At 47.0% G+C, this 18,146-nt stretch overlaps 1 protein-coding gene across 1 annotated transcript; it reads left to right on the forward strand.

Moving 5' to 3' along the window:
* Positions 1 to 281: 281 nt before the first annotated feature.
* LOC142761623 (uncharacterized) lies at positions 282 to 17,889 on the forward strand. The gene is made up of 8 exons (XM_075866604.1): positions 282 to 437; positions 4,522 to 4,568; positions 6,842 to 6,923; positions 7,648 to 7,676; positions 8,292 to 8,346; positions 16,392 to 16,435; positions 16,741 to 16,834; positions 17,631 to 17,889. The coding sequence occupies exons 1-8, from the start codon at positions 362 to 364 to the stop codon at positions 17,750 to 17,752; spliced, it is 549 nt and encodes a 182-aa protein (XP_075722719.1). The 5' UTR covers positions 282 to 361; the 3' UTR covers positions 17,753 to 17,889.
* The last annotated feature ends 257 nt before the right edge of the window (positions 17,890 to 18,146 follow it).

Consider the following 18,146-nt stretch of genomic DNA (forward strand, 5'->3'; position numbering starts at 1 on the left):
GAACTACTTGTTTAGTATGAATACCATTGCGAACTGTGTTTACGCTTATCTAAAACCGGTACACCTTTTATTTGTGACTGCTTTTATTACACCTTTATTTTGGACTTTGAAAGGGGGCATTGTGAAAGCGTCAGCGCGTAGGCGTGCAATACCGGCACCGGAAAACGCTGCGCACTGAAATACTCAGAACAAACTTGCATGAACCACTGATAGAAATGTTTGGCACGTGGCTTCGTCCACCTGGTGGGGCAACATATACCTGGCGTGTGTCACACATGCCAGGTATATATTTAGTCCACAAGGGTAACAGCCCGTGTGTGCCGGTGTTTGCCGCAGTCTATCGGTTTGCGTTGTGTGTCTCATGCATCTGTTGTTCAGCGGTGGCACCATGGTCTTCAGGAAGGAAATTGCTCTCACCTGCGTCGCGGCTGCTTTAGGTACGTTGTCAGTGAATTGCCCTTGTTACTTGTGTTCTGCGAGCGGGGGGCAACAATAAGTATAGGTACTTGTGTTTCCCGAATACCAAACGTGCTTTATCATTTTGAGGTTCATGGTAGCGCTAGCAGCCGGGGGCCTCGGAATAATAGTGATGCTATTTAGGGTTAAAACGAAGGGCCGGCTCACCACTTGTTCTTGCGCGGCCATGTCGTAAAACCATGGCTGCTCTGTCAGTGCGGTAAATGTCATATGCGGGTAGCACCAGGCTATAGGCGTGAACAGCAAGCACGTCGGCCTTCGTGGTTGACGAGCTACACGCAAAACAGCTGGCAATGCCGACAAACCGTTTGTAAAATCCGCCAAAAATTCTCGTTTGCACCCGTCGCGATGGTTTGATTGTTATGGTGCTTTCCTGCTGACTGGAACCGCAGTTTGCAGGATCTAATCTCGATTAGTCATGGCGGCTGCCTTTCAATGGAGGTGAATTGTTAGACCCATTCACTTAGTTGAATCTTAAAGAACCTATGGTGCTCAGGATTTCTGGAGCACCCCAAAACAGCGTTCCTCATAATTGTAGTCGGCTTTAGGGACGTAGAACCCCAACAGTTTACGGTTATGAACCATCGTTGGTATATCTTTGGTGCAGCATAGGTGAACATGAATCATATAAAACGGAGAGGAAAGAATTATTGAACTGGATCAGCGTAGAGCGTTTCCAAAGATTTGCACTTGGCGAATGACAGCGAAAATTCTTGTAAAATTTCACCATATTTTTAAACACATTTCGTTCTGTCGCAAAGCGGATACATGACGCATTTCAAGAAACATCCGAGTTGACTACATAATTTATGCAGTTTTTTGTTCATTCATGATGGCGCTTGTAATAACGCATGTGTACGCTTTAGAGAGGAAAAAAACACGTTATACGCACATGCGTTTCTACATTCACCTACTTTATTTTATTACTCTGGCGTAGGAATGTATTCCCAAGCAATGAACTTGCGCACTAAACACTCGTGCCGGATGTGACGATCTGCAACATATTTTTTTTTTATTTTTTGCTGAAACAGGGCAGATGGTTGTTGTGGTACTGACGTTGCCGCAGGCGGGGTCGGCCTGGGAGACCTGGCCGGCAATCGCTTTGCCTGAGCGACTCTTTCCACGTAGTTCGACACACCATGATTCCCTTAATCTTTTCTCTTAGACAACGTAAGAGTATGTTAGTCATTTGCTTTCTCATCAACCGCACACCTGTAGGAAGCACAATTTCCTCACATGGCAGCGTTACGAACAGTTTTTCTGGAATCGTTTGAATATAGTTATGTACAGACCTCTGAAAAACTATCAAGCTTCAATCAGCGCTATCGTTAACTGCTGCCAAATTCTCATACACAATTGTACTTATACACTTAAGATCTTTTTCAAGAACTTTCTCGGAAAAGTTGGCGGAGAGGAGGGTTGGGAGTACAAGACACGCATGCATGCATTCTCCCACCAATTCGCGCCTCTGATCAATATTTAAATGGTGTATAAATGATGCTGCCTTGAAATACGTGTAAGCACACGCGAGTATGACCATGAATCTAGTTTAGGCTGACAATAAGTAATGCTGGAAATAAGTAGATAAGATTACAGGTCGGCAATCATAAGTAGAACTTGCCCAACAAATATATTTTGCACTTTGGACTCGCCCACGCCCACGAAAAGTTTCCTGGCTTCACTCGGGCTCTTACCGAGTTTTTTATTCAATGGGATTCAAACTTGCCAAACTATTACTCACTCGAACTCGCTCATGGCTCGCTCGGAGTCTACGTGAGACCAAGTGAGTCAACTCGTCAGTGAGGTCACCGACCTATGGTTATAGTTCATCTCACTCCTACTCGGATTAAGCCATGAATCTGAGTGACTTCGGTTGACTAATATTTTGGTGAGTCTGATTGAGAAACATTTCTGTGAATCTGAATACGAGTGAATCCACTTGAGGAAAACTCTCATGAGCATGAGCTCGAGCGAACCCTAAGGGCAAGGGATATTCGACGAGTTAGTTCGAGTGAACTGAGCGTAGTTTTGCCCACTTCTCGTTTTATCTACTAAACTTAGGCACTATATACTACTACCCCCCTTAAGTCGACTCACTTATACTTGGTCTACTCGCATATCAATGCAGTAGTGTTAATATGCCAGTGCAATAACAATTGAACAGAAGTGTGTGAGTGAGTTTGAGGGCATTCTAAATTTTTTGTGGACGTATGGCTGGCGTAGTTCTTTCTCGTGCCCTATCTTTGTTTCTTGCGCATTCCTAAAGCAGATGGGCCTTATATGTTCATTGGTGCTGGCACCACGACCAGACCAGCGACAGGTTCAGTGCGAGCCACGGGTGGTGCAGATGGTAGCGGTTGATAAGAGGGCTCGTTTGCAGCCGCCTCTGATCTACCGCTGGTGCCCTGTCCAGACGCAATAAGGGTTCCGGATATTTGTTCCGCTATTTCCAATACTACCCAAAGCTGCGCAAACCACGGGGCCACGAGATCGCATACCCGCTATTATACGACACTTGTAATAGCGGCGAAACTCACTTGAGCTTAAATTTGGTGCACGTTAATTGTTTAAGGGTGCTACAAATTTTTTTTCGAGTCTTGCCCTACGGCATGCCGTACTCGCCATGCTTTTGGCGAGTACGGCCGCTTGATATTTCGTAATATTAACGGTTATATCGCATAGCTTATATTTTTTTGTACTCCCTAAACCACTCCAGATATTTTTCTAGTTTGCTGTTCCGCTGTACAACCCGGGACACCTGCAACCTCGCACAAATCGGCGGTTTTCTTGTAACGTGTAGGCATGTTCAAGCACTCAAAAAAACATTTTCCGTCCCGTCGCGAACACCCGCACGCTCTCCCTGACCATCGTTTATCAGTCGCACGTGTGACATGACAAACACGTAAGGCGTACAATAGATAACCAGTGGTCAGTGAGCGTGTGGAGGTGAATACCAAGAGGCGAGCAACTCAGCCAATGACGGCAGAAAGTTCGATGTACACTCTACGAAAAAAAAAATTAAACTTTTTTTTTTGCTATTTCCGACTTGCCACGTGTATGATATCCCCTAAATAGGCACGCAAACTCCCTTTGGGGTGTAATTGTACTCTCTTCTGAGAGTCATGTGACTCACAAGAGTAAGTGTGCCTTTTTCAGGAGTCATTCCCGTGGCAAGTTAAGAGCCACAAAAAAAAAAGCTACAGGCACTCGTTTTTTTTTTAGTGCTAGAAAAATATTTTCAGGCACGATAGGTCATCAGCTCGTGAAAGAGGCTTCATTTATGATCGTCCTCTATCCAGCAGTGGACATTAAATAGCCGTATGATGATGATTTATTCCAGCTGACTCCCTCTATCTGATTACATTTGGCATACTCGAAACACATCATAGCCTACGAGTAAACATTGACCGGCAGCTATGGCATAGATATGAGCGGTGGCAGTAATTGCTCTGCCGATCAAAGTGTTGCGGTTTCGGCCCTGCTATTATTCTGGTCCGAATATGATGCAGGCACGCTGGAGCACCGCGTACACTGACTGTAGCGCATAGTTTGAGTTACACCGCAGTATCGCGTGGCTAAGTGCACTGTTAAATTGTACAGTGGCGCCGATCGCGACATGTTACCGAGAAATAGTTTCTCTTTTCCTGCGAGTGCGCATCGTTTCGACGTGCTTTCATGCTCACCCTCGTTTCTCCCTACCGCGCTTTCATATTCGCAAACGACAACTTCGAGGTTCTACGCAAGCAAGAGGGGGGGGGGGGGGGGGTTGCACACTCTCACGAGCAGGCATCTCGGAACTATGCCATGATCAGCGCCACCGCACCACCTTCCAGTGTGCGCTTGGCCATGTTCAGCTCAAACTGAGCGCGATAGTAGGTTGTGAACCATCGGTTATTAAAATCTATACAGAGCCCGCCAATGTATGGTGTCACTCGCATTTCGGTGCAGTTTGTGGAGGCCGAGAACTGTTTCATATTGTGTACCACTGTTTGCGAAAAGAGCTGAGTTAATCTGCAACACCGTTCATTTTTCCCAAATATTCAGTGGCTGTGCTACAGTTGTCTGCCGCCGCCGCTCCTACTTGCTCATCGGTAAGCTATAAATATTTATGGGCTGCATTTTTAAATTGGGCTTACTTGTGGTCTGTTCCAAGTCAAAGGAAATACTTGTTGCATCAGTACGCCTGCTGCTAACACGATTCAACCTATTGAATGCATGCAGCGCGATGCCAGTTGGGCTTTTCAATTGTCACATACGTAAGAGGAAAAATTGCATCAGTTTCTTTTCTGAACGAGAAAAAGGCGCCAAGTCTTTTCAAAGGGAAAAGACTTGTGGAATGGCTCAAGGAACTAAGTAGATATCAACACAGCCTCGAAGTTCTCTCAACACGGCTTATCGTAGCGTGATGTTTCTAGTAAACGTTCTCGTGAATTTTGTACTTATCTGGTACAGACGGGCTCCACTAACTCGAAAGTAGAAGGCCTAGGCTAGGCAATACTTAAACTTTTCTTGACTTAGAGCGCTTGATCTGCCAGAAAAGTAGCGTTAAACTCTTCCGTCACGTTGACTGTCACTTATTCTAAATTGGAAAACAAAATTTTGGTATCATTTTTTTATAACCAACCTATTAACTCTGTATTTGCCAAAAATAGTTTTATCTATATACATCGATAGTTCAAATGCATTTGAAGTGTAGTTTTATAGCGTACTTACATCTGGACTTGACAAAAAAAAAAACAAGGAGTGGCCAGAACTAACTTCTCTGATCACAGAGAAGTGCAAATTTAAGGGCTGATTTTCTTTTTTTTTATACAGAACATTGTTCAGAACTTTGTAAAAGACAAAGATGGACGGCATCCCTGCCTTCTTCCTCTAACTGGGCTAACTCGGATTTCTCATCGCAAGGCCTGTCAACGTAGAACCACGGCTGTTCGGCTATTATCAGCTGCAGAGAAGGGAACTGGAGCGCCTCCATCAAGTTTAATAATAATGATGTGTGCTTTTATTGTTCTTGCTGTTTTACACCTGTGTGCAATGTTATTATCTTGCCCCTCCTGCTGGGGCCCTTAAATGGGCCTGCAGTATTTCGTAAATAAAATAAAAAAAATTCGCTGTTCAACACTGCTGCCTTTTGTGACGCACAACGCTTGCTTCAAATCGGAATGCACCAGGAGTGATTCAGCAGCATCAACTGCACCGCATCGTAAACACACTGTCGCTAACGGTGGAGCGACTTACAGACTTGCCTGTTGACTTCGCACGTCTCAGCGTCGGAGTCCTGCATTAGTCCTGTCAGGAATGGTATACTTAGTGAGACGCTGACACTGACAGTAGCGCACGCTTTCCGAAGACGCTCGGCTGACGATATCGTAGTCCCGGAATGACCACTCCCGGGTTTCATGGCACCGAATGTAAATAACTAGTACCAGTGGTCGCGTAACTAGGTGACGATCTGCTCACTCGATCAGGGCTATCTCCGCCTTCCTCCCTGTTAGTTGTCTGTTAGTTCCGAATAATGTTCTCTTATCGAGTAGCACTGCCGCACCTAAGTGACAAACGTTCATGCATTGCTAGCGGAAAATTAGTCGGTTTATACTGCGTGTTGCAAAGGAATCTGTCCCAAATCCTAAAGAAATTGTTAAAACCGATGTTATTTCGAAGCCTTCACTTATTTCTCCTGTAGTCGCATGCGTGTTAAGATGCCTAAAGAAGCTAATTGGGAAGGTATTCAAAAATTAAATTAAGTTTTATTTATCAAACTTCAGCGTTTATGCGCAGTCGGTAAATTGAAGCCCTTCATTCGAAGAACCCATTGCAGCTTCGACATTTCGAAAGGCTGGTCTCTATATAGCAATCATGTAGTAGTGAGGTTCACCAAAACTCAGCGGTGAAACCGGAACTTGGAAGAGCGCAACTGACGTATTATTCCGAGACTTTCAGAATGAATGAGCTTCGTTATATCAACTATAAACAGAAATGGCATTGTACTTGTCCGTCCAGTAGTTGCAATTATAGCACGCATGACTCGCATGCGTGAACGAATGCGAGAGAATCATACCTGCGTGGCCCTTGTAAACAGCAGCCGCATCATTCTTGTCGCCTGCTTGTTGCGCTTTTCGGTGCACCGTTTTCACCGTTGGATCGCATTTCGCCACAGTGATTACGAAATGGCACATTTTCAATATCAATATCGAAATGGCTGTGATGGGTTGCTTGCATGAACAGCTTCAGTTGTTCCACTTGACATAACAGCCGCGGCTCACCAGACCAGGCACAGGTTCGCTAGGGTGGCCAGTCGCAGTATTAAGCCATTTACACGGTATCTTGCGTTGTACTTAACCTGACTAATTGCGTGTGAATGCAGGATTCTGACTGCTCCGGTGGTCAGCGATGCGTCGAGCACTTCAACATGTCGGTGAACTCTAACTGTGACAGCTACAAATACTGTAAGCACCTCTTTCATTCAACATAAGTTCGATGCGCGTATTGCCAGTCTTATGCATGACCCTTACAAAATGCTTACATGTAATCTTTTCGCGGTGACTTCCTTTGTGAAGGCTGGGTGGCGGGTGCTCACGGCTCAATGAACGTTTATGGTAAATGCGCGTTTTCTTTTTATTTGTGAGCGTTCTAATGGTCGCACTTTTCTATCTTTCAATAATAAAAAGAGCGAAGGGAAAACTGTTCTCATAAACTTCATGCATATGGCCCATTCCACTTGTTCACTATTGCACGAAGGCCGTCTCTCCAGCAATGTAGCGCTTTCTATCGGCGTACAAGTGCACCATTTTTTAAAGCTCTTTATTTATGTCACCTGCTGCTAACACGTATAGCAATAAAACGAATGGTTTCGTGACTTGCGCCTCGAAACCACTTATTTTCAATTCAGAAGCACCATGTGCTGCTCGGCTTGACGCAGCAGTGCCATAATTTGTTTAGTTTTGTAGGCTCATCTTATTCCCAGTGTTCCCTCAAATTTCGCTCGTGAACGATTTTGGATTTGGAAAATCGAAAATGCACATTGAGTCCGCCGTAAGTTAAAAGCACGCGCAACTTCCTGCTGCTTGTGATTCCTTACTTTGTTTCTTCAATCTCAACCGATTGTACCAGTTGGCTACATGATCAACTTGTAGATCCTTTAAACCATGCATTGTTTATTTTCTTTCGCAGGTATTGACGTGTCGGATACATCCTGCTCCGTGAGTATCTTGTTCGATGTTGTTTCTTACAAAATTGTGGGCAGGTGTGTAAAGCGACATAATCGTCTCTATTGAGTCTTTCCAACAAAACACACAAAGTAAACAAAAATACGCGGATTATTTTTTTTCGTGTTAGCCATGCGTTGTACGTACAAGTTTTGTCACTAGTAAGTGCGTAGGAATTATAAGCCTTAATAATCCCATTTCGTTACTATATAGTGACATAGTGATATCCATGCAGCATCGCCTCACACTTTCCGGCCCTGCTCATCATTCTTTCCTTCTGCTAAGTAGCAAGTGATAACCTTATAGCACTCACTGTGTGTGTTAATTGCGTGGGTAGTGAATGCTCCTTAGCCCTCAAACTAAATCTACAAGCCCATATGTTGACATTGTACGTAGTGGCGATAACACGAACAAAATAACGCGATTTTGTTCACTCTAACTTGTTCGTATTTTATTCATTCATGGCTCTGCGTGTTCGTCCACCTGTAGAGGACCTCGCCAGTGTGACTGGCACCGATTTTTGTTCTTACATCGATGCTCGTGCTCCCTCACTACTCTACTGTTGAAAACTCAAACTGACGTTTTAACTTAACCTTTCGTTGTATCCAGTGCTCTGATGGCTACACCTGCCGCCTGATGGATTGTCCACGTTCTCCGTATGAATGTAAGTGGCAAGGTCATTTCTTATGCGCGATTCTAGATTGGTTTCTTCATAGAAAAAATATTCTTATCTGGACCAGTGAATGAAACACAAACACCGAGTTGCGAATACCAATGACATGGTTATGAACGCTAAAAAATCATCATGCATGAGCCATCGATCTTGCTAATTGTTGACACGCAAACAACTACCATTGAGCTGTAATTGGTTTAAACAGCATTTGGTCACTCTAATCGACATTCGCTTCAAAGTAGAAAAGCTTCCTTAGATGGCAGAGTCTTAACGTTTGCTACCTATGGTGACGTGCCCTGATTGCACGCTTTGTACGAAGTTATTTCTTATTCCCATATAATGAACAGAACCTTTTTATACTAGCACTTATACTCATTTGGCGCTCACTAGATCCCCATGCGTTTCGCGGCGCTGATTGTGTGCGGCAGGCTATTTATTTTACTGGTTTTATGAATGAGCATTATTCTTTGGGAGCATTCACTGTAGGCTATTACACTCAATATTGCTACGTAGCTGACATATCAGTGGTCAGAAGACGACAACGAGGAAGTGGTCTGTCGGTTGTGCGTGCTGTCTTCCATCTTAGTCGACGCCATACGCATCAGTTTGAATATAGATTTTAAATAGACACGCCTCGTGTCATTTTTACGTAACATCTTTGTGGTGGACGTGCTGGGTACTTCCCCGTTGTTATGCCCGCGAGTCGACAACGAACGTCCGTGCCTCTGAAAAAGGCAATCTGTGTCAAGGCCAGCCCGCGTCGCCCGCCTGACGCGATCAACAACTCAACGGCGCCTTTCTGGCGAGCACGTGCAGTGAGTCATCTCCGCAAGCGAGCCCGTCGAGTAAGCAACTGGCGCCTTCCTGTCTGGCGGGTCTGACGCAATGCCTTGCGACGTCACTCGTCCTTGGGTGCAGCCACCTGCAGCGCAGCCTCTCCAGATTTGAGGAGAAAGAAAGACGCGGCCCAGCGGCGACCTCATTGGAGGATTCGGACCTCGCGACCAGCGGCGCTTCGAGTTGGACGTTTGGATTGGACTCGGGGCATATAAAAGAAGCCCTGCGGCGCGTCGAGAGAGACCCCTTTTTGACAAGAGACCCCTTTTTGACAAGAGACCCATTTTAGAGCAGACCTATGTGTTAGAGAGGAGAGCTCGGCTCTTCGAGTCTCTGTCGGCCCCAGTGCCGAATTTGTAACGCCTCTGTATATATGCTGTACATAAACCTTGTTTAAACTCACCATCGTCTCGTCCGCTCGTCTATCAGCTTTGCGCAGAAGCAGTCGCGAGCTGAGAAACCTACGCTACCAAACGGCACGTGACCTTTCCGGCGGAGTTCGAAGCAGTGGCGCCTTCGGGACCGTGTTGGCGTCGCCGTCTTTCGAAACAGTGGTTGCAGCGGAGAGATTCGAGGCGCCCTTCGTAACGTCGTCGGAGGTGCGCTTCGCAACACCGTCTTCATCACGAAGCTCCGCAACGGCCGCATCATCATAGGTCTAACCATGCCACAGGTTGAACAACCATCTTCTTCACCACCTGCCCCTACCGTGACTTCTACATACGTCGTTCTACCTCCTGCTCGTGATCCCGGTGTATTTTCCGGTCAGAATGGCGTTGACGTCGACAAATGGATCAGCCGGTACGAACGGGTCAGCGCAAGCTATAGGTGGGACCCGACTCTAATGCTTGCCAATGGGCTTTTTTTTACCTCGATGGGTGTGGTTCGAGACGCACGAAGCGGAGATTACAAGCTGGGACTCCTTTAAAGAGAAGATCCGCGACCTTTCTGGTGACACCGTTGGGTGGCAGATCGCAGCGCGGAATCAACTGGCGGCTCGTGCACAGAGTCGTACGTCGCGTACATTCACGACGTCATCGCCCTATGCCGCCAGATTGACGAGCACATGAGTGAGTCTGAAAAAGTGGCCCATGTGCTGAAAGGCATAGCAGACGACGCATTTAATCTTTAAGTTTACAACAACGTTGCCACCGTCGACGCCATCATTAAAGAGTGCTGGCGGTTCGAAGAAGCCAAGAGCCGCCGTATTACTCAGCGATTCACCCGGCTGCCCAACACGGCCGCAACCTCATCGTGTGAAGCCGCCCGCCAGTCCCCCACATATTACAACGTCACACGCATTGTTCGTCGGGAAATCGAAGCCGCCGGTCTGGCTCCTCTTCAGCCACCCGTTTTCGCAATGCTCGGCTCTGACCAACAACAGCCGTCAGTGGCGTTAATACAAGCTGTGGTGAGGCAGGAGTTCGCGAACCTCGGCCTTCCATCAGCATGTCCTTTGACTCGCCCTGAAGTCCCGTCCTACTCCCGAGGACACGCTCGCCGTTCACCTCCAACAATTCCCTTCCGTAACTCTTCGGAATGGCGAACACCCGACGACCGGCCTATTTGTTTTTTTCTGCCACCAGCCTGGGCACGTTTCTCGCTATTGCCGCCGCCGTTGGTCAAACTAACCACGTCAGACTTTCTCTACCTCGGCGCTCATGCATCCGACGACCCCTCGACGTTCAGTCGCCGCACCCTTCAATTTCTATTCGTCGTCATCTTACGAGCCTTCCATTGACGCCCCTTTGCCCGGTCGCCGCTACCCTGTCGCCCCTTCGTCCGGTCGCCGCTACGTCGCCAATCCCTCTCTCCGACACCTCGGCGCTTTTCCTCGCCGAGCTTCTCTGGACGACCGCAACAGGAAAACTAGATATTGCAGCTTATAGAGGTGAAGCTGCAATACCAATGACGGCCGAAAATCCTCTACTGACGCTTCCCACGCACCATAGCCTGCTTGAAGTAGAAGTCGACCATGTTCCTGTGACCGCCCTCATTGACACATGTGCGCACCTGTCTATTATGAGCGTTTCTCTACGCTGCCGCTTACAAAAGATTATGACGCCATCTACGACGCAGGCAATACGTGTTGCCGATGGCGGTACTGTACCAGTAATCGGAATGTGCACTGCTCGCGTCAGCATTGCCGGTCGTCACGCCATGGTCCTTTTTGCCGTGCTAGCCTGCTGCCCTCATGATATACTTGGCCTTGATTTTCTTTCGGCACACTCGGCCTTAATTGATTGTTCGTCTGGTACCCTCAGCCTTGATCTACCAATCTTTGCCGACTACTCTGCAAAGCCCACCAGCCGCTTGAGCCCAACCACTTTCGTTCGCCTGCCACCTCGAGCCGTCACGTACGTGTCTTTGTCATCGACCCCTCCCGTTTCTGACGGTGATTATATCGTTACGCCAATTACTGACGTTCGGCTACGCACAGTGTTACTGTGCCCTATACCATCGTGATCATAGCGGATAACTGTGTGTTACTTCCGCTCCTTAACTTTGATTTCACCCCTCAAGTGTTGCCCTGCCAGTGGGCTCTAGCCAAGCTAACTGCCATAAGAGGACGATGTCAGTGTTGTCGCTGTATCTGCTCTTGATCGAAGCGCAGTCTCACGGTCACCCAGCTCAGACGATGGTATTTTTCGAAACATGATTGGATCGGAGCTGTCGCCTCACAAGGCCGACGCTCTCTGCCAAGTTTTGGCCTCGTACAGTGACATTTTCGACACCGACGATCGTCCCTTGGGCCAAACTAAAATTGCCCCTCACCGAATCAACACTGGTGACTCTGCGCCCATTCACCATCGGCCGTACCGCGTGTCAGCGTCCGAGCGAGAAGTGATTCAGAAAGAAGTGACCAAAATGCTTACGAAAAACGTAATCGAACCATCAACGAGCCCTTGGGCATCTCCCGTGGTATTAGTACAAAAGAAAGATGGCTCATGGCGTTTCTGCGTTGATTATCGCCACCTCAACAAAATTACTAAAAAAGACGTGTACCCTCTACCACGCATTGACGATGCCCTTGATTGCCTCCATGGCGCCACCTTCTTTTCATCTCTCGACCTCCGATCTGGCTACTGGCAAATTGCTGTAGATGACATGGACCGAGAAAAGACCGCCTTCGTTACCCCTGATGGTCTTTACCAATTCAAGGTCATGCCATTCGGACTCTGCAACGCGCCAGCGCCCTTCGAGAGAATGATGGACACGTTCCTACAAGGATTTAAATGGTCGACATGTTTGTGTTACCTGGACGACGTGATCATTTTCTCACCTACCTTTGCAACCCACCTTGAACGCCTTTCGACCATTATATCCATATTTCGATGGGCCGGCCTGCAGCTTAATTCCTCCAAGTGCCACTTCGGTCTTCGTCAGATTGCCGTATTGGGTCACCTTGTTGACGCTGCCGGCGTACGGCCAGACCTGGCGAAAGTACGCGCTGTAACAAACTTCCCAGTCCCACGCTCTGTCCATGATGTTCGCAGTTTTGTGGGCCTCTGCTCCTACTTTCGCCGGTTCGTGAAAAACTTTGCGGCACTCGCACGGCCACTCACTGACCTTCTCAAACAAGACGTCTCATTTTCTTGGGGCCCTCCTCAAGCTGACGCCTTCTCTCAGCTAATCACTGCTCTAACGACACCTCCTATTCTTGCCCATTTCGACCCCGATGCTCCTACAGAAGTGTGAACAGACGCGAGTGGTCACGGAATTGATGTAGTGTTGGCGCAAATTCAGCGGGGCAACGACCGTGTAATCGCGTACGCAAGCCGTCTGCTTTCTAAGTCTGAACGTAATTATTCTATAACAGAACGGGAATGTCTCGCTCTTGTTTGGGCGGTTTAGAAATTCCGTCCTTATTTGTATGGCCGTCCTTTCCGTGTCATCACAGATCATCACGCGCTGTGTTGGCTTTCTTCTCTGAAGGACCCCACTGGACGACTTGGTCGTTGGGCATTACGCCTACAGGAGTATTCATACTCGGTTGTTTATAAGTCTGTACGTCTCCATCTGGACGCCGATTGCTTATCCCGCTACCCTGTTGATCAGCCCGACGAACCAGACATCGAGCCTAGCCTCAGCGTCATGTCAATGTCCCAGTTTCTTCATATTGGTGATGAACAACGTCGTGATGCTTCTCTGCGACAACTTATTGACCGTTTCGAATCTGCTCCGAACAACACGTCACTTCGCATGTACATCCTCCTGAACGGCACGCTGTACCGTCGTAGCCTCCAGCCAGATGGCCCTGAGCTCCTTCATGTTGCTGCACGAGCTTCACGATGAACCAACTGCTGGTCATCTGGGTGTATCTCGGACGTATGACCGCGTGCGTCGCCGCTTCTTTTGGCGTGGTCTCGCGCGGTCCATTCGCCGTTACGTGTCCTCCTGCGATAAATGCCAACGTAGGAAGCGACCTACTGCGCCCCCGGCTGGACTTCTTCAACCGATCTCCATCCCAACCGAACCTTTCTTCCGTGTTGGTATAGATCTTCTCGGTCCTTTTACCGAGTCGAAATCGGGCAACAAGTGGGTCGCCGTTGCTATAAACTACGCGACTAGGTATGCCATCACTCGAGCGCTCCCCACCAGCACCGCTACTGACGTTGCGGACTTTTTGCTCCACGACGTCATCCTACACCATGGCGCTCCTCGCCAATTACTCACGGATCGCGGCCGCGCATTTTTGTCCCGTGTAATCGACGATCTTCTGCGCTCTTCCTCGATGCACTGCAAGCTGACCACTTCCTACCATCCCCAAACAAATGGTCATACCGAACGGCTTAATCGGACCCTAACGGACATGCTCGCGATGTATGTGTCCTCCGACCACCATGACTAGGACCTGGCGCTAGCTCACGTGACCTTCGCGTACAATTCTTCAGGCCACGACACTACTGGTTATTCACCCTTTTATTTGCTTCATGGCCGTGATCCGAAGTTACCACTCGACACTCTACTTCCAACCACTACAACGCCGTCAACCGAATATGCACGCGACGCTATGGCTCATGCCGACCACGCACGTCAAATCGCCCGCTCTAGACTTTCGGCTTCGCAAGCCACCCAGAAAGCCATCTACGACAGCCGGCATGCTGACGTTCACTTCTCACCCGGTTCTCTTGTTCTCCTGGGGTGCCCAGTTCGTCGAGTTGGCTTATCAGAGAAGTTGTCTCGCTACATGGGTCCTTACCGTATCATCCGCCAGTTAACCGACGTCACCTATGAGATCACTCCTGCATCTGAGACCACAAGCCTGCCTGCAACCACACCCAGTGATGTTGTGCACGTCAGCAGGCTAAAACCTTACCACCTGCCTACTAAAGACCGTAGTTGATGTGCACCGAGACGGCGCTTTTACCGCCGGGGGGAGGGGGGGGGGTAATGCTACGTAGTTGACATATCAGTGGTCAGAAGACGACAACGAGGAAGTGGTCTGTCGGTTGTGCGTGCTGTCTTCCATCTTAGTCGACGCCATACGCATCAGTTTGAATATAGATTTTAAATAGACACGCCTCGTGTCATTTTTACGTAACAATATAATGAACACGCCAATTATATTAGCGTAAGCATGTGCTGCTAGGGCTGTTAAATAGTAACTAGAGTTTGGTAATTTAAATATCATCACTTCTGTAAATGGCAATTTATTTTGTGGCAATGCAATGATCCAGTTGGCCAACAACTTTGCTTGGGTTTCTCAGTAGATTAAAGTTTCTTATACTTTTTTGATAATTCAGCATTCTAGTTGTACAACAAATAAATTGATGCATATTTATTATACATGAAATCATTCATCTGCATACATTAGGGGTAGTGTTGTCCGACCCGGTGAGACAGTGGTTACAATGCACGGCTGCTGACCTGAAGGTCACGGGTTCGATACCGTCAATGGCAGTTGGATTTCAATGATGACGAACTGGTAGACGGCAGAGTACTGCTCCATGTCATTGCACGTTAAGCAACATACCATACTCAATATTTTTGGAGCTCTCCATGACGGCGTCTCTTAAGATGGTATCGTGGTGTTGGGACGCAAAATAGCTGTTGGTGGTTCCATAAGTAATCCTAGCATTAGCTTTTGCGTACTCCGATCTGAACCCCTTTCACGGGTGTGTCGGTGGCTACCATCGCCTTGTTATTGTGAGGTGTGTAGTGATAACTGTCACTTCTACCATCCGCTACCGTACTACCGTAGCTGAAAGGTTATAGGTCTATTTCATCGAGTGAACCTAACGTTTCAGCCACGGTAGCCTGGCTCCCAGCATCTAAACACGCCTGCCGTTCTCGTGCCGCGGATATGAGCGCAATGTTCAATACCATGATGTTCCCCGCGAATTTTGGCTCTATGCTTACCTAACTCCATTCCCGAGCTGGAAGCTTTCCTATATATTCACCGGGCGTGTGCCTCTCTGTCTTCCTTTGTTTTGGGAGAACAACGTGATAGTGTGCATAAAACCGGGTTTTCGATTCAGCAAGCATTGGAAACCTGGCTTGGGGTACTTGATCAGAAAAAAAAACTTTATCTCGTAAGCCCTTTCTCTTAAATATACTGGGGGTTTCATGTGTAGTGGCATACATTTTGACTGAGCACTCGAACTCTTGACCTTCTGACTACGAAGGATATGGAACTGTCGGGCTTGAAAGATTATAAGAATATAAGGATACGAATCCCGAACTTTTTCAGCACGCAGGCAATCTAACGATGACAATGGCACCCCACTTGCATATATTTAAACGAATTCACAGGAGTTTCTGCAGAACGTATTCAAATTGCTGATTGATGAGAAGTACACGTCAATTTAAAATAGAGGCAACGTGAAAAAATGTACAAAACATTGCTCGTATGTTATTATGATGGCTTAGTGGCTAACATGTTCAACTGCCGAACCTGAGAACGTTGGTATAGTTTTTAACCAAGCAGGGCGTATTTTCGCGGGGCAGGTTGCATTAACGTTCTTGTGCTTCCATCCGCGGGCACGTTGAAGAACTTCATGTGGTCCAAATTATCCTAGACCACAACAGAGGTGCGCTACTGTACATCCCACTATGTACCTATAATCCCACCGTGTCAGTAAAACCCCCAAAAGTAAATTTGCGATTTTTTCCTAGTAGAGCACCACATTATTATTCTTCTCTCTGTATCGTACAGACGTAAAGTCATCGTGTTTCTACTGTTTCAATTGCTTCAGGTCTCTATTTAGAAGATACCACTCACCGATGTGGTGCATCAAACGTAAGTGAACGTTCATTTGTCTATTAGAGAGATACTGCACAATGCAATTTAATGTCCAGCTTAGTTCAATGTGAAATCGCAGAAAAGTGAATACAACGCAGGCTTCTCCATACGCCGCGTTTCTGTTATTAGAACATGACTCTTTTGCCAGCGTCAAACAAAACGTCCTGTTTTCACTACAAATACCTCAACCTTAAATCATCAGTGTAAAGGTATTTTTCTTAGGAATCGGTTTATTCGTTGTTCATACACGGCTGCGCTAAGACACTCGTTTTACTTCACTGATATGAAACAAATATCTACAGGCTCCAGTGTGCAAGGAAGATGAGACTTGCACCTACGTCTTCAATCTAGTTTTTTGCTACAAGTGCCCCTGCTACGGACAGTTCAACGTCACCTGTGAGTACACATCTTTGCGGTGTTCCTTCGAAGAGCAGTGAACAATGATGCATGTATAAGCACGTATTAAACACACTGTGAGGCATATGCGGAAAGAACTTGCCTCCGATGAATAGACTCAGTATTCGAACTACGGATAGATGTTTGCATCATGCTCGGGCCTGTGTCTTGTCCTACTCGAAAACGCAAACATTATAAATTTCCATTCACCATACAGGGTGCATTAACTAAATTGATAGATTCATCCTATCCCGTGTGTTCTCACTTTCAAATATTACGGTCCTATATATTTGTTTTTCCTTTTGGAGAGTGAAACTGTTCTCGGTTAGTGCTTTTGTGTGCGGGGACAGACGTAAATTGTAGTGGGGTTTACCCGCAGAAAGTGGGACAATTCCACTATGAATAAGTGCCACTCCTCCCTCTGATGACCACTCCCATAACTCACGACGACGCCCACTAATGCTCTTGCGACTTCAGTCACCCACTTCATGTTACACCATTCACACTTCATTCAACACCGCTGCACGCAACTAGCTTCACTGTTCCATCGGTGTCCACGAAGTGAAGCTGGCTGTCTTTTTCCTGCCCTTTTAGGGCCTTTCTGTCCCCAATCCCTTTACGATGTTTAAAGTACCATGAAGGTACCTCTATGTACGCCTACAGTCTTTGCTGTTTTTTGCATAAAGAGTTTTGTTTGTCTCTCTTTAGTACTAGATGTTTTTGCCTGATAACGCGCTACAAAAATAAAAGCGTTTCTCAGAAGTAACAATAACCTTTCAGTATGCCCAATTCACAGGTATGATGCAGAGCAGCCAGTACCCTGCCTGCGGACCAAACAGCATCGCCACGCTGTACGGCACTGAATACACATGTGATGGCTGCAGGTCGGCTAGTACCGTGCTTGTTGCACCCAACTGACCACATGAGTGCTGCCTCCAACAGCCAACCTCTGTGATGAACATTGACATGCGGAAAGTATAGGCTTGCTTCGGTTCAGCAGTGCCAATACATGAACGTTATATTCTGTTCTTTAATAAAGCAATGAGTTCATTGAAGTTTGCCAATTCTCCGCAAAAAAAAAAAGCAGTTTGTTTGTATTTTACGAAGTGTGGGTCCGGGGAATACATATATCGACGGTCCCATTGGGCGTCTTAACTCCTTAAGGACAGATGCACATGACTGTTTTTTTACTGAAATAAATGTATGCAAAACTATATTAGCTTTAATGCGAGACAAGAGGAAGGGCGCTGGCTAGGCCTTCTTTGTTGCGCAATATTGTTGTCGCGAAGTAAAAATCTAACACAAGGCTATA

Source organism: Rhipicephalus microplus, chromosome 6 (assembly GCF_043290135.1).
Source record: "Rhipicephalus microplus isolate Deutch F79 chromosome 6, USDA_Rmic, whole genome shotgun sequence".
Taxonomy (NCBI): domain Eukaryota; kingdom Metazoa; phylum Arthropoda; class Arachnida; order Ixodida; family Ixodidae; genus Rhipicephalus; species Rhipicephalus microplus.